The 13,283-nt window shown below is 45.5% G+C and overlaps 1 protein-coding gene across 1 annotated transcript; it reads right to left on the bottom strand.

The window, feature by feature from the left end:
• Positions 1–4,415: 4,415 nt before the first annotated feature.
• On the bottom strand, positions 4,416–6,242 carry T265_01209 (hypothetical protein; the record flags this gene model as incomplete). The annotated part of the gene is made up of 1 exon (XM_009165194.1): positions 4,416–6,242. The coding sequence occupies one exon, from the start codon at positions 6,240–6,242 to the stop codon at positions 4,416–4,418; it is 1,827 nt and encodes a 608-aa protein (XP_009163458.1).
• Between the last annotated feature and the right edge of the window lie 7,041 nt (positions 6,243–13,283).

Raw genomic sequence — 13,283 nt, 5'->3', positions numbered from 1 at the left:
GGCGTCAGCAGTAGCCTGTTTTCGCTTACCCGCCCTGTTGTATGCAGCAAGTAAGGCGACCCGGCTGATGGCACCATGCGACGGCCGATGTGGTATGAGTTTATTTGTGTATGTGCAATTCCGCCTTCTTTGAAGAGGACTGGATACGGACTGTCCGGTTCTGGTGCCTTCTCACGTTTCAGTAAGGATATTTCGTACGTTATTTCTTCTTCTGACGGGCGATCAAGGTTCATATTCCATTCGTCCATACGCATTATATCCACAGGCTGTGTTGCAGGCCAGCAGAACTGTTCTTCTAAGTGTTCGGCCCATCTTTCCAGCCGACGTTTTTGTGAGTGAATTAACCAGCCATCTTTTTCATTCATCATTTCGCTGACTGTTGCTTTCCTAGGGCCAGTCGATCGCATCAGCTTATATAAGGCGTCGACTCCGAATCGACCGCCCAAATGCGATTCCAAGAAGCTGAGACGGCTTACTTGAGCATTTATATCGCCTGCAAGGATCACAATGTCAGTGCGTTTTGCCTGACGAATGAGCCCGGATAGCTCTCGACAGAAAGTGTCCTTCTCAAAATCAGAACTGCAGTCCGTTGGGTCATAATCCGACACTACAAAGAGACACGACTTTTCACGCCGAGAGGCACTGAGCTTGACTGAACTGGACAACCTGACGGTGCAGACGACTGTTCACTGGGATCCAATCCAGCAAAGCGCGTTCAGCTGTGGGGCTGAGTGCAACTCCCACACCATATATTCCAGGAGTTATCGCTTCTGGGTCACCGGACACAGGGAGGGAGAAATTTAAAAGAGATGAGTTCTGAAATGCATAATCACGCTTGGGTCTTGTATGCATGTTTCGGAGAAACAGCATACATCAATTTTAAGGGAGCACTAAGTTTCATCAAGCATTGCTTGTTTGCCAATGCGACAGAGTATGGACGTTAAAAGCTCCTATATAGAAAGGATCTCGTGGATTTAGAAGGGTGTTGTTTTTTTAACTGTTGATAGGCAGTGAGGAGCATAAGGCTTTTCGGTCAGAAAACTGACCGTCAAGTTACCTAGTGAACTTTGCTTGTGTGATGGGAAGGGGTTGGGGAGGGACATCAGTGGACACAGAATTGCGCGGGTAAATGATATTTTCCGGTTGCCCAGGTCGATGCTGAGGGTTTGGTTGAGATACCTCACCTTGAGCCTTTGAATCAAAAGTCTGACCCACGAGGCAGCGGACATTAGGATTTTCTTGGGGACCTTGCCGGGAACCGTTGACTCAACAATCTGACCAGCTCGGCTGCACTGGGTTGGTTTAACACGAGGACGCAGGGAGTAAGGCATTACTGTCTCATTCCTGATGCGGCTAAGCACATCACGTGCCTTTGGTTTTAAAAGTATTTCGACCGTATCGGATAATGCGCCGGCGGCCACGGTCAACGATTGGGCGATCGGAGTGTGCGGGTTTTAGAGACGATCTTTTCTAACCCGTCCTTTATCGATGGAAGACATCATCGCTGCTTCCATAAATATGGACATGCTGGTAGCATGGGGGAAATACCTTACTGCCTCCACACTCCTGTTGCAGAGGACAGTACGACTGTATCCCCAGACCGCCTCGTAGCACGACTACTGGTAGCACGGGGTCTCGCTGCTACCCTTTGGCCTTCCTGGCATGGTTGCACCCTGTGGAACGACGTTCCAGCCAGAATGGCCCGTGAGATCACTGTGGCACTCAAGCCCGACCAACACGTCAAGATGGCAGCAAAAACTGTCCCGTGGAAACGGTACAAGGCAGCCTCTGTGCTATTGCATAACTGATCAAGCGCAGTTGAAGTTCTACTGAAAATTACTAAACCATTTTCTTCAAGTGGTCTAGCAAGGTGTTAGTGGCATACAGGAGAATCAATAGAAATATGGAGAGTCATTGTAAGTACCTTAAGATCTTAGGAAAAACCTCAGACATTTCATCTTTCCATAAGAACACTGCAAATTCTTTATTCACCATCCTCAACAAATTGACCGTTACGGACCTAAGAGTATACTGTTAGGAAGCACCGCATTCTCTATTTATGACAAACATCCCAAGTTTAGGTCTCGAATACCTAAATTCTATCATATCCTGTTTCGTATTTAGTTTTCCTCACGTTAATCAACTAAGGCGGAGCGAACCAGATCTACAATTTACTAGTCAATTTAAACGGATCAGCTAATAATTATCACTCGAGCACACCACATAAAGCCCCTGTTACCGGACCGTTTGTCAAATCTGATACGCGTACAAGTGAACCCAGTAGTCGTTAAGATTTGTCATTTTACTGACACAATCAACATTCACGACTGCCTGAGAACCCCCCTTCTATGGTCATCATAATCATCAACAGCAAGACGTCAGTGTTCAACACCGATGCTTCACTGCCGTTTTATGCTTTGTCCGGATGACCGGTGCACCACGGACTATATTACAGCCCCAATTAGATAACAGGTGTATAGAAATGCGGTCCTCTATTCACCGGTTCTGTGCTGCTCTCCTCTGTTTCCAGCTCCGAGTCCATCATGGGATACTGTGAACCAAACAGTATCTGATGCATACTATCTGAAACGGTTTAACGACATAATTCACAAGCAAAAGCTGTGAATTGCTAAAATTAGTTTGTCGAAAACATGGGGATAGTTAACCAACTTCCTTACTATTTTGTGCGTAGCTGGATGAGCTGATTTTCGCTAACCTTTTCATGTCGAAAAGACGTCCTTTGAGAGACATAGCCACTTCATGATCCTCGTGTAGTATGGTTGCACGGCTCACTGTTCGTTCCCTTGGAATAAGACCGGACCCCAATAAGATGAATTCGTGACAGAGAGTGATGTACTAACCCAAATTTTAAAATTTTTGGATTAAACGACAATAATGAAGCTCGTGAAGCCAACTTTTCTCACACTTTGTTGGCCAAAATTAAGTCAAATGAGCCAGAAGAGCGTTGTTCAAAACAATAAGCCACCAGGCTTGACCTGAAATATTTAGCACAGAATCTGTCGAACTAAAAAGTGGAAAATCGAACATTTTACCGAGAAAAACAATTTGAGCCAACCATACTTCGAAGCGCTCGAATGCCTGACCACGACAACCGAACCAATAAATACTGCAAGTAATCCGTTCGTGAAGCTTGGCAACTAGCTTGTAAGTGCTTCAGCGCCGATCGAAGCAATATTTTCAACTATTACCAAATTACTACTGCGACAGGCCTCGAGTTTCGCGATGAGACGCAGATGACACGCTCACCTGTTCCACTAACCACTGAAGTGAGTGCGTTTCTGGAATTCAAAATCAAAGCAGTTTCAATCGAGAAGTAGCGTAGTTAGTATCAGAAAGTTCTTAATCCTATTAGATGGACGCTTTACCAGTGGATTTGCGGAACCAGCTAGTTCCTACCGGGGAGTCGCAATTTTGAGACCAAATGGAACGCTGTATTCACAAACATTACCGGCCTCTGTTTGTGTGCTTGCCTGAATATATGACTAGGCACAACAACAACCTTAACAAGCCTGTAATAAAAACGTCCAACTGCAACACTCTTTCGGTGCCAAACTGACATGCCACCCAAGGGGAATATGAGGGCTGGAATATTGCCAAGCTGACCGAGCCTAGACAAGGGAAGTGAAACGAGAGAGGTCGGATTTGAACCACAGACCTTTCGGTCAATAAACTCGCACTCTAACCACTGAGCCACTTCGCTTGTCACCAGCAGCTTAGCTGATTGCTGCGCAGTCAGAATGATACAATGAAGGAAATTATCTTTGCGCCCTATGAAAGTTAGGTCGATGGAATTTTATATATATTGCCTGAAGCCTATCTTTCTCGACATGAGGTCAGCAATTACAAAAATGATCTATTTGGATGATGGAAAAGGTGAGCTGTCGCAGAAGAATCAGTAGGTGTTCATTTTTCTACCTTTTTTGTGACAAAACTTCTTTATGAATTATTTGGTGAAGAGTCTAAAAGACCAATCAGAACAGTGAAAGGATTATCAGTGTACTGAGCACCAAAATGTATGAATACTGGAAAACAAAGTTCTCTGTGATCAACAAAAGCATTAGAAATAACGAGGAAAGCATGAACTAATCAAAGACACTGACTCAGTATCGGAGCTAACAAACGAGCAGCCACAGGCTGATAAGATGAAGTCAGTTGATCAAGGCTGTTCCTAAACAAAGTAGAGGCGTTAATAGCGATAGTGTTGCCAGGACACCGGGTGACGCCGAAGGCTTCTTGGGCAATCATTACCAGGGTGAAATGGGTAAAAAGTACTACGGAGAAGAGACGAAAACATCAGGTACTCCAAGGGTCTGAGGGTTACTTGATGGAAAACAAGTGCATAATCCGTCAACATGGAGTACAGGTTACAAAATGACAAAAACACCGGGGGAAATCTATCTCCGTTGGGAAACTACACCACTGCGAGCTTTTTCGATGATACGCATAACTCGAAGCACAGTTTCCTCCTGAAACGGTCTTCCAACAACTTGAACAGCAATTGGCAACCCTTCACTGCCCTTTTGCATCGCGGCTATCTTCGAACCATACCTATCTCCCTCTACAGTCAGCTTGTCAGATTCAATAACATGTGCACGATCCACAAATCTAGTTAACACGGTACCAGCTGGATAATCAACCAGATTGTATAATGCCACATAGGGCAGCCCAGGAAACACAAACATGGAACGTGCATCGACCGGCGGTGCTGGATAGGGAAACGCCGGACAAATCACAGCATCCAAACCCCCGGACTCGACCCAACTCCTTTGAAATTCTGCTTGATAGTCCCGTAAGGCAACGAGAAGATCAATTGCCATTTGAGCACTCCGAAGACCACCCATTGTGTGTGCAACTGCTAGAGGTCCAAAGCCGGCGAATCGTGCGAAAATATCGGCAGTAAACTTTACCCAGTTCGGCAAAGAGAGCATAAGATTCAGGAAACGAAGTTGAGTAACGACGGGTTCATCTGACAAACGATGACGTAATTGTCGGCCACCATCGGCAAAAATACATTTAAGGTATATCCGATAGGCCTTTGCTGGATTTGGCGGTGTATATCGGACGATTCGATGTCCAGCTTTCGCAAGAGCATCCACTGCATGAGTAATAGCCTCCATGACAGCGGGAGTTGTACGCATTAAGTTAGAGTCATGAAACGTTTGGTAGAAACCGATTGTCAGTTGCTTTCCATTAGAACCATTGTATGCATCCTCGTTAAAAGGCATAGGTGGAACGCGCGGATCCAAATCAAACATCACTGGCGTCAGCAGACTACGCATTACACCTGCCAAATCATCTACCTTTCTCGCTACAGGACCCGGACAAGCTTGTAACACAAGAACCGAGTGCCTTGCCAGATTAAGACAACCCACTGAACTCAGTCTATTCACCGTGGGCTTCAAACTGGCCAGACCACAAAATGCCGCGGGGATACGAGTGCTACCCCCAATATCACTGGCGATTCCTACAGGTGCACCACGTTGTGCAACCAAAGCTGCCTCACCACACGAACTACCTCCAGCTGTCCTTGACGCATTGAATGGATTGGTCGTGTCGCCAAACACAGGGTTCGTTCCGTCGAGAGCACGCATAGCTTGTGATGTTGTTGTTCGAACAAATGGGATAGCACCAGCCTTCCGTAATACGGTGACCAACACACAATCTTCTTCCATTGGAGAATTGCAGCGCTTAATCAGACCTCCAGTACTGTCATATCCCTTCATACAAAATGTTTCCTTCAAGCTAATCGGGATGCCGTACAGTGGGGATTTTCGCATTGTTGACAAATGCTCCTCCTGTTCCTCTTCAATCGAACTACCTTCAAAAACGGATTGCGCCTGTAGAACGAATTCACAAATCCCTGAATTGCCCTTCTCATACAATTGCAGTGCCTTGGTCTGGAAAGCGTGAAGCAACTGGATTGGTGTAACATCTCCAGAAGCAATCTTTTGGCTCAGCTCACCCAATCCCAAGTCCGTGAGCGCCAGTAAATCATCGGTAACGTCCACCTGTGCCAGTTGGGATCTCACAGCATTGATGTTCTGCTTGACAGAGTCTCGCTTCTTCCGTAACCTCTCATTCTGCTGATGCTGCTGATAAAGACGTCGGATCAGATGGAACATCAGAGCTGTCACTCCACACGATATACAGATCCGCCTGATGCTGCGCTTTGCAAGCCAACCGATGAGCATAGTCCAGTGCATCTCAATCAGTTCAGCCATATTAATACAGATAAAATCTGGAATGGAAGAGTACAATCAGGTAGACACAGGGGTCACAAACACACTGACCAACAATGAATGTGTCCCCATAAAAAGATACCATAGCCAAGGCCGAATTATGATCAAAGCCCTTCGGCTTGAAGAAGTTCTTGAGCACTTCGAAGAAATTTCGTCATCCATGAGATAATGCTGGGATGTACCCTCATTAACTGCTCTAGAATAACACCCATCACAGCATGCTTCTATGTGGATACTTCACTCTTCCATTTCCGAAAAATGTATCCGGCGTCTAAGACTGTACAGCGGTTTTCCGGTCGATGCACTAACCAAGTACAATCACAAACTCAAAAGGCACTCTATACAACCTCACTCTCACTGTTGGGCGACCCGACAGAATGACGCGTGGCTCCAGTTTCAACTGATCCCGCGAAAGGGCGATTGTTGCCGGTAAGTCGCGTTTAGCAGTGCTTTTACGGGATCGTCAGAATAAGTGACGGACCGGTGAGGAAAAATGGTGCTTCAATACTGCAAAACCACGTCAGTCTGCTTGAATGAAGCCGCATAATGGAGAGAAAAATGGGACTGGAAGAGGGACTTCCAGCCAAATAGCCACACATATTTCAGGCGCTTCCACCTCGCACAGTCAGAAAATCTGGACAGAAAGTCACTGCATGAATACCACTGACATTGGTTGGCCACCACATCTCTCGCTGTCTCCAACCAAGCACATGGATGGTCCAGTGAGCATCATACTTGGAGACTAAATGCACTGAGAATGCCCAGACTCTCCGTAACATATTTCATTTTCTCCTATCATGTCATATACTGGTCGCCCCTAGGAACGGAAAACAACAATTGTCTCGACATTCGGTTACTCGGCATGCGTAACTGTTAGGACGGTTGGGTCCTAACGAACAATTCTATCCTTTGTAATATTTCACTGAGATGTCATTTTCTCTCTGTTGTAACCAACTGAGCCGCAGCAGTCTTTCTTCCATTGGTTCACCTGCAATATACCCGATCTTCATCTGGTATCCTTTGTTTTCTTCCTTGAGGTTTCCCCGCTCAAGTAACCAGATTATCAACGTGACAGAATAAATTGCATCAAGCTCCTAAATCACCCAGCCAACATCCACGACACAACAGTAATACACTGTCCAGCCACCTTAGCTTGCAGTGTTAAGTGTACTCATTGAGTGAACTACCTACCATTACACCAAAGACCTGTTTGCTGATTACCTCATTGCAAATACTCTAGTTCCAACCGATTCCAAGTAAAGCTCTGAGACATCAGTGGTTAGTGACCTGAAGGTACCTCAAATCCTCCACTCGAAGTAGCCAAATCTCGCAGTCGTACAATAATACAGCCCAACGGGCGTCCTTTGATGTGAATTCCTGATGTCACGAGAGGCGGGAACTGGTAAACACAATTTTGTCTCTCCTTACAATCCTAGAGACACAGCCGAGAATCGTACGTCCCAGAGCATGACTTTGAAGGTTATGGATGCGAATCACATGCCGAAAAACTAGATAACCTTGGTCAGTTTTTATATTGGTGATTGCGCTTCCTGCTCTTTTCCGGAAATGAGATGCTTCCTCTAAAGAATTTCACATCGATGAGGTTATCGCTCGGAAGGATCTAGACAGAGGAGTTTTGGAGACCTTCCGGAGTGACTTTATATATATAAAAAAAATAGAGGCAAACGACAATGGGGACAAAACTGGACATTCTTATAAGACGCCGTTGCTTTCAGGAAAGCTTTTGGGGAGCTCAGCATGCACTCTCAGGCGCCAACAAACACGGTATGACATCTACAAATATCCCTGTGAGAAGAGCGGGTTGATAAGAACGAGTCTGTCGAAAGAATCGAACGTTCCTTTGAAGTCAGTGAACAGCAATATTGTGGGACCTATATACGCATGGTATTGCTTGAACACTTGAAGTATGAAGAGGTTGTTCACATAACTCCTGGGTGTAATCTTGTCTGCTGCTTTGAGGTCACGCTTCCACACATACACACACACACAAGAAGACGTAAAAGATACGATGCGGGGTCTAGTTATAACGGGAATCAGGTTGACTTCTTTATGACTGCCACATTCAACTCGAGTATCCCAGCTGGCTGAGACGGTTTCTTTCATCCAGCTAGAAGGGAGTAAGTTAAACAAGAGTTGATTGAGTATTTCACCTCCATCTCTAAACGGGGCGGGTGAGATTTCATTAGGACCAGAAACTCAGTTGAATCCTGATGGAAAAAAATATTCGTGTATTCTGGAAGCTGTCGGGGGCTCTAATTTCACTGCCCAAGGGTCTACCATGGTTTGAGGATACAATTGAGCGACTTCAGGTGGCAAGCTGAATTGTTGTTGATAAAGTTCAGCTTAACGATTGGGGTCTTATTTTTTAGGGATGGGTGAGTCATTTTTGTCACTGATTATTTCGCTCATAAGATATTTCTCCGATCCTGTTGAGCACGTGTGAGAATAATTATCACAGATTCAGAGGGTCTCTCACTACTAACACTAATAGCTGTCGGAGGTCCGAGCAAATTTACCTGAGATACATTGCCACGATAGTCGGTTGCGTTATTCCAAAATTAAAGCGCTCAGCACTTTGAAGGATTGCGGATGGTGCTTTCCAGTAAAAGTCTACATCAGGTGGATTGTTCGGAGGTGACTTTGGTGGGTAACTCTGACAAGTTGGCTTCATATATTACGGTTCGAAAGATCGTCCACGGCCAAGCGAACTCTTGAAAATGGTAAAGAACAGCAACGCCGAACAAACCTGTCATGAATTTTCTAGGAAGGTCGGAGGTTGGTTCACGTCCGCAGAGCACCATGTAGCCAAGCGGCATCGGTTGTTTCGAAAGTTGGTGCGCCACAGATATACGCTGTGGTCAGCACATGACTGTAGCAGGCTTTCGCCCCTGTCCATGCGTCCCGATTCCAGTTAAAGTCAACCAAACAACTAGGCGTCAACATCGCTAAATTCACCCAGGAGTGCGTGCGTATCCCCTGCAGACACACCAATATCTGAGCTCTCCAACCCCACAATAAGGCACTCGTCATAGAAACCGTCTCTGAGATTGTGAACTAAAGTTTGTCAGGGTGTAAGCAAAAACAACGGACGCACGTTGATTGAATGCGTGTTCAAGGACAGACATTGCTAAACGAACCACAGAGAGTCTACTAACAACGGGCAACCATTAATGCACAGACCATTGGATAAACCTCAGCAAAACTAACTGTAGCTGCTTCTGGATCATCAGAAAGGCGCAAACAGAACGAACGGGAAACCTATGATGTCAATTTGACAACCGTGCCTCAGTTTTGAATCCTCGTTTCAATAGAAGGGGGTCCAGCGTACAGGCAAAAGCAGTCTGTTGTCCGGCTTGCTTCAGAATGCGAACGTTAGATGATGTCAGATAAAGAGATTCTAGGTTTCATGGCCGTGGCGGCCGAGTTAAACATAGATTTCCCAGCTAACGGCAATGGTCAGCGAACGAATTTGTCAGTCCTTAAGAATGGGAGTACAGAAGTATCACTGTTAAGGAGAAAGAAGGGTGGCGCCAGAAGCAGTCTGTTTTCGCTTATCCCCTCCGATACATGCATAAACTAAGGTGACTCGGCTGAAGGCAGCACGCGACGGTCGATAAGGCATGAAATCACTTGTACTTGTCATTCATTGATACTGGACATTACCAGGGTGCCCAGACCTGAAAAGGAGGACAACTAGAGTCTTTAACAACATTATTTGGTTCAAAAGCCTAAGAGCCATGTAGCAGAAGATGAAGAACGACCAGAATGGCGAACAACTTGAGCAGCAAGTGACCACACACGTTGCTATCCCTAAATGCAGGACCAGGAGACTGTACTAATCAGACTTCTACCCAGTGACCCACCTGGTATGATGGACACTGTGAGTGTTAATGTACACTCCTTAGTGTAACCCACTGGGTTACGAAAACATAAAGTGACACACCGCGATAAGTTCCAGTCGCGGCTTTTGATGGCTTTTGTGAAAGGCTGAAAGAGTCCAACTAGATCCAACAACATACGAGTTGGAACAATGAAAGTTACCCCTTTAGATCCTTGAGGCACACACAATGAAAGAGATTGGGAGAAGTAAGCATTCCGTAGTGTCTCAACAGTAGCAAGGCCAGTAAACGGGAAGTGAAGGCCTTTAACCTCTACACAACAGTCAACCACATTATCACAGATCATCTAGGCGGGCCTCTCGGGCAAAAATGCGACATGTCGCATCACTTGATTCATGGCATCTCGAGGGCCTCAACAGATCGCTTTTGAACAAAGAAGCTAGTGCTGAGCACAAATACAAGGTTAAGCGCATAACATGGTTAAAAAAGAGGTGGGCGCTGTAAGTTGGTAAAAATCGGCCGGTTGCACGGCTGAAAAGCATAAAACAAGTTGAAACGGAGCGTTTTGAGAGAACTTGTCCGTCGCAAAAGCAGTCACTAGTATTCAGTTATTGAAGATGGGCACCAACCCAATCCATGTGAAACAATCAAAGGGAGGTTAGTGAATTTCAGGAAGTCGAATGACGAGAGAAGCAACCCACCGTTTGATTTTCGACTCACTCAGGCCAAGAGTGCCGAATCATCTTTAGAATAATCCCTTTAAGTGCGCAAAAGAAGAGTGGTCAGAGTGCACGTGCTTATACGTACCAAATTCCGGTTATCTGGACAGTGGTAGAAAGCCAGTCTAAGTCTCGAGTCTGCAAACGACCACCCTGAATGCATGAAATCTACTGAAAACCTAGATTGTAACTGTAGGTTAGAGCATTAACCTACATCGAAATGCAAAAGCAAACGCCAGCGCAATCTTGACGCTCAAGTTATTTGCGCCCCTATCAGGGTTGGTTTCGAGGACCAATTCATCTCCTCAGTCGCCCGCTCACCCATGGATGGCTAGGGTATATTAACCAGTTGTTTGCAACAGCAAAATGGCCACTAATCATGAAGTGATCTTTGAGATCAGTCAGAAGACAGCATGCTCCATCTATTTGCTACGTTCCTGCATAATGCCTTCGGAATTCAATTTCCACGTGTATCCGTCATACAACATGCGAAGCCAAATATATACCGTTCCGACTACAAACTATAGAATTTCGGATGTATCCGGATCCAATTTTAAACCGGCACACATTCACATCATCTGCCATTTTGACAAGATTTCAATGCATATGACAATGAGTGATGTATTGTTGAGGGTCTCTGCTAATCTGACCTACAAAAGTCGAAAGACAACATACGGAAACGCGAGAGACTCGAAGTAAAGATCCTACAGAACCTTTGAGGGAACACGTGGCCACCTAGGTACACTTCTGTGACTTTCTTCCTTTCCAGTGTCGATCGCTGGGTTTTGGTGGCTTAATAATGAACGAAAAACACTGTTGCAGTGCATACGAACCAAATTAAGGTTCTATTTGTTGTTGAAATCCTACGGAGCCTTCCATGAACTCCTCATGGATCACAAAACTGAAAAATCGAACAGTTGTGGTAATCGTGAATGCTGGAAACTAGGCTCTCTGAAGTAATCATTCTCGGACCACTCTGCGGATCATTGTGTAGCCTTCCTGTAGGAAATGGAGAATAGGAGTTGGATTAGAATTGGATTAGAACTAAATGAACCCATGATAACTAAGACGCCTCGGTGTTTTCACTGCCTCAGATTATCTGCCACCTTGCATAGTGGGTACACGTTCTCAAAAGTCGGTCAATGAAGAAACTATTATTGAAAATTTCACCTACAATTTCGACTGTAGTTAGACAAGCCTGAGTGATGTGTAGCTCAGTCCAGGAACCTCGTAACTTCTTGCACATAACGACCCTTAAATGTGCGCCTGCCCTCAAAAATCTACACCTGTCACTATCATACAATGTGCGCCTGCCCTTTACCCGACAAGTAACCATGGCGTCCTCAAAAATCTACACCTGTCACTATCATAATTGAGCGATTCATCTGGGAACTTAACCCATTAAGCAACACCAAAGAATATAACAAGTGTGCGGTTTCAACAGCGCCAAGCCGGCCGGGATATCAAAATTCACACAAGTCTCTCACTTGCCGAACCGTTCAAAAGCTATAGAAACGCCTTAGCACTCATTACCGAGATGACAAGACTAAATTATCAACGCAACCGGATGCGAGCTCCTCTAAATAACCGAACAACACGCCGATTGGACGAATACGCCGAAGGCCGATGCGGAGCGGGCAAGGGGATGCATTGAATAATAATAGTAGTGGCCAATCAGGATGCCAGTGGCTCGAGGCACAATGCACTTTTCTGCAAAACCCCTACGGGTGAAATAAAACCTTTAACGTCAAAATGTTGCACTTCTTTGCATATATGCTCACTCTGAAAATCTCCCTCATCTGCCGTCATTTTTTGCGATTTGTTTTAATCGATCTCTTTTGAAAATTATTGGTACACATTCGGCTCTGAACTTCGTCTGCTACGGCTTCGGAAGTGGCTTCCGTTGAGAAATTTGTAGGTGTATCGTTTTCATCCTTCACGGCATTTGAGAAGACCTTAAATGAATACATGAAGGATAACTTTGTGATATTTGTGCGTTCATCCAGTAATCGAAGCGCCAACACTATTTTGCGTTACGAATGAGTGTATAAAAATGCAGCAGGCGCATTCCAAGACCAACGGAAAACCGTGGAATCCGAAGAAGCTGGTAAGCCGAGCGTATTTTCTAGAAAAAACTACTCTAAGCACCAGCTGTCCAGTTTTGTCTATGGAGGCAAAGGAACCAACTGGCAGTAACCAGTTATTTTCTGGAACACAACCACAAACTGTCAGAGTTTCTGTACGGTCGGCCTCTAGTCAATCGACGCCTAACCGAAGACGAGTTAGGCGCATGCAAGGCCCTGCGGGGATGTGGAGCGCCGTCACCTGATGTGCGGCAGTTTGTGGCGGATGAATTCGGAAAGATTCTTACAACTAAGGATATACACAACTACCGCCGGAAGTGTCGACCGGCTATGTTGAGTAGGTGCCGAATGGTTGGGTTT

The sequence above is a fragment of the Opisthorchis viverrini genome (assembly GCF_000715545.1).
Source record: "Opisthorchis viverrini unplaced genomic scaffold opera_v5_13, whole genome shotgun sequence".
Lineage (NCBI taxonomy): Eukaryota > Metazoa > Platyhelminthes > Trematoda > Opisthorchiida > Opisthorchiidae > Opisthorchis > Opisthorchis viverrini.
Note: the sequence above shows the minus strand (reverse complement) of the source record. Positions and strands in the feature narration are given on the sequence as shown.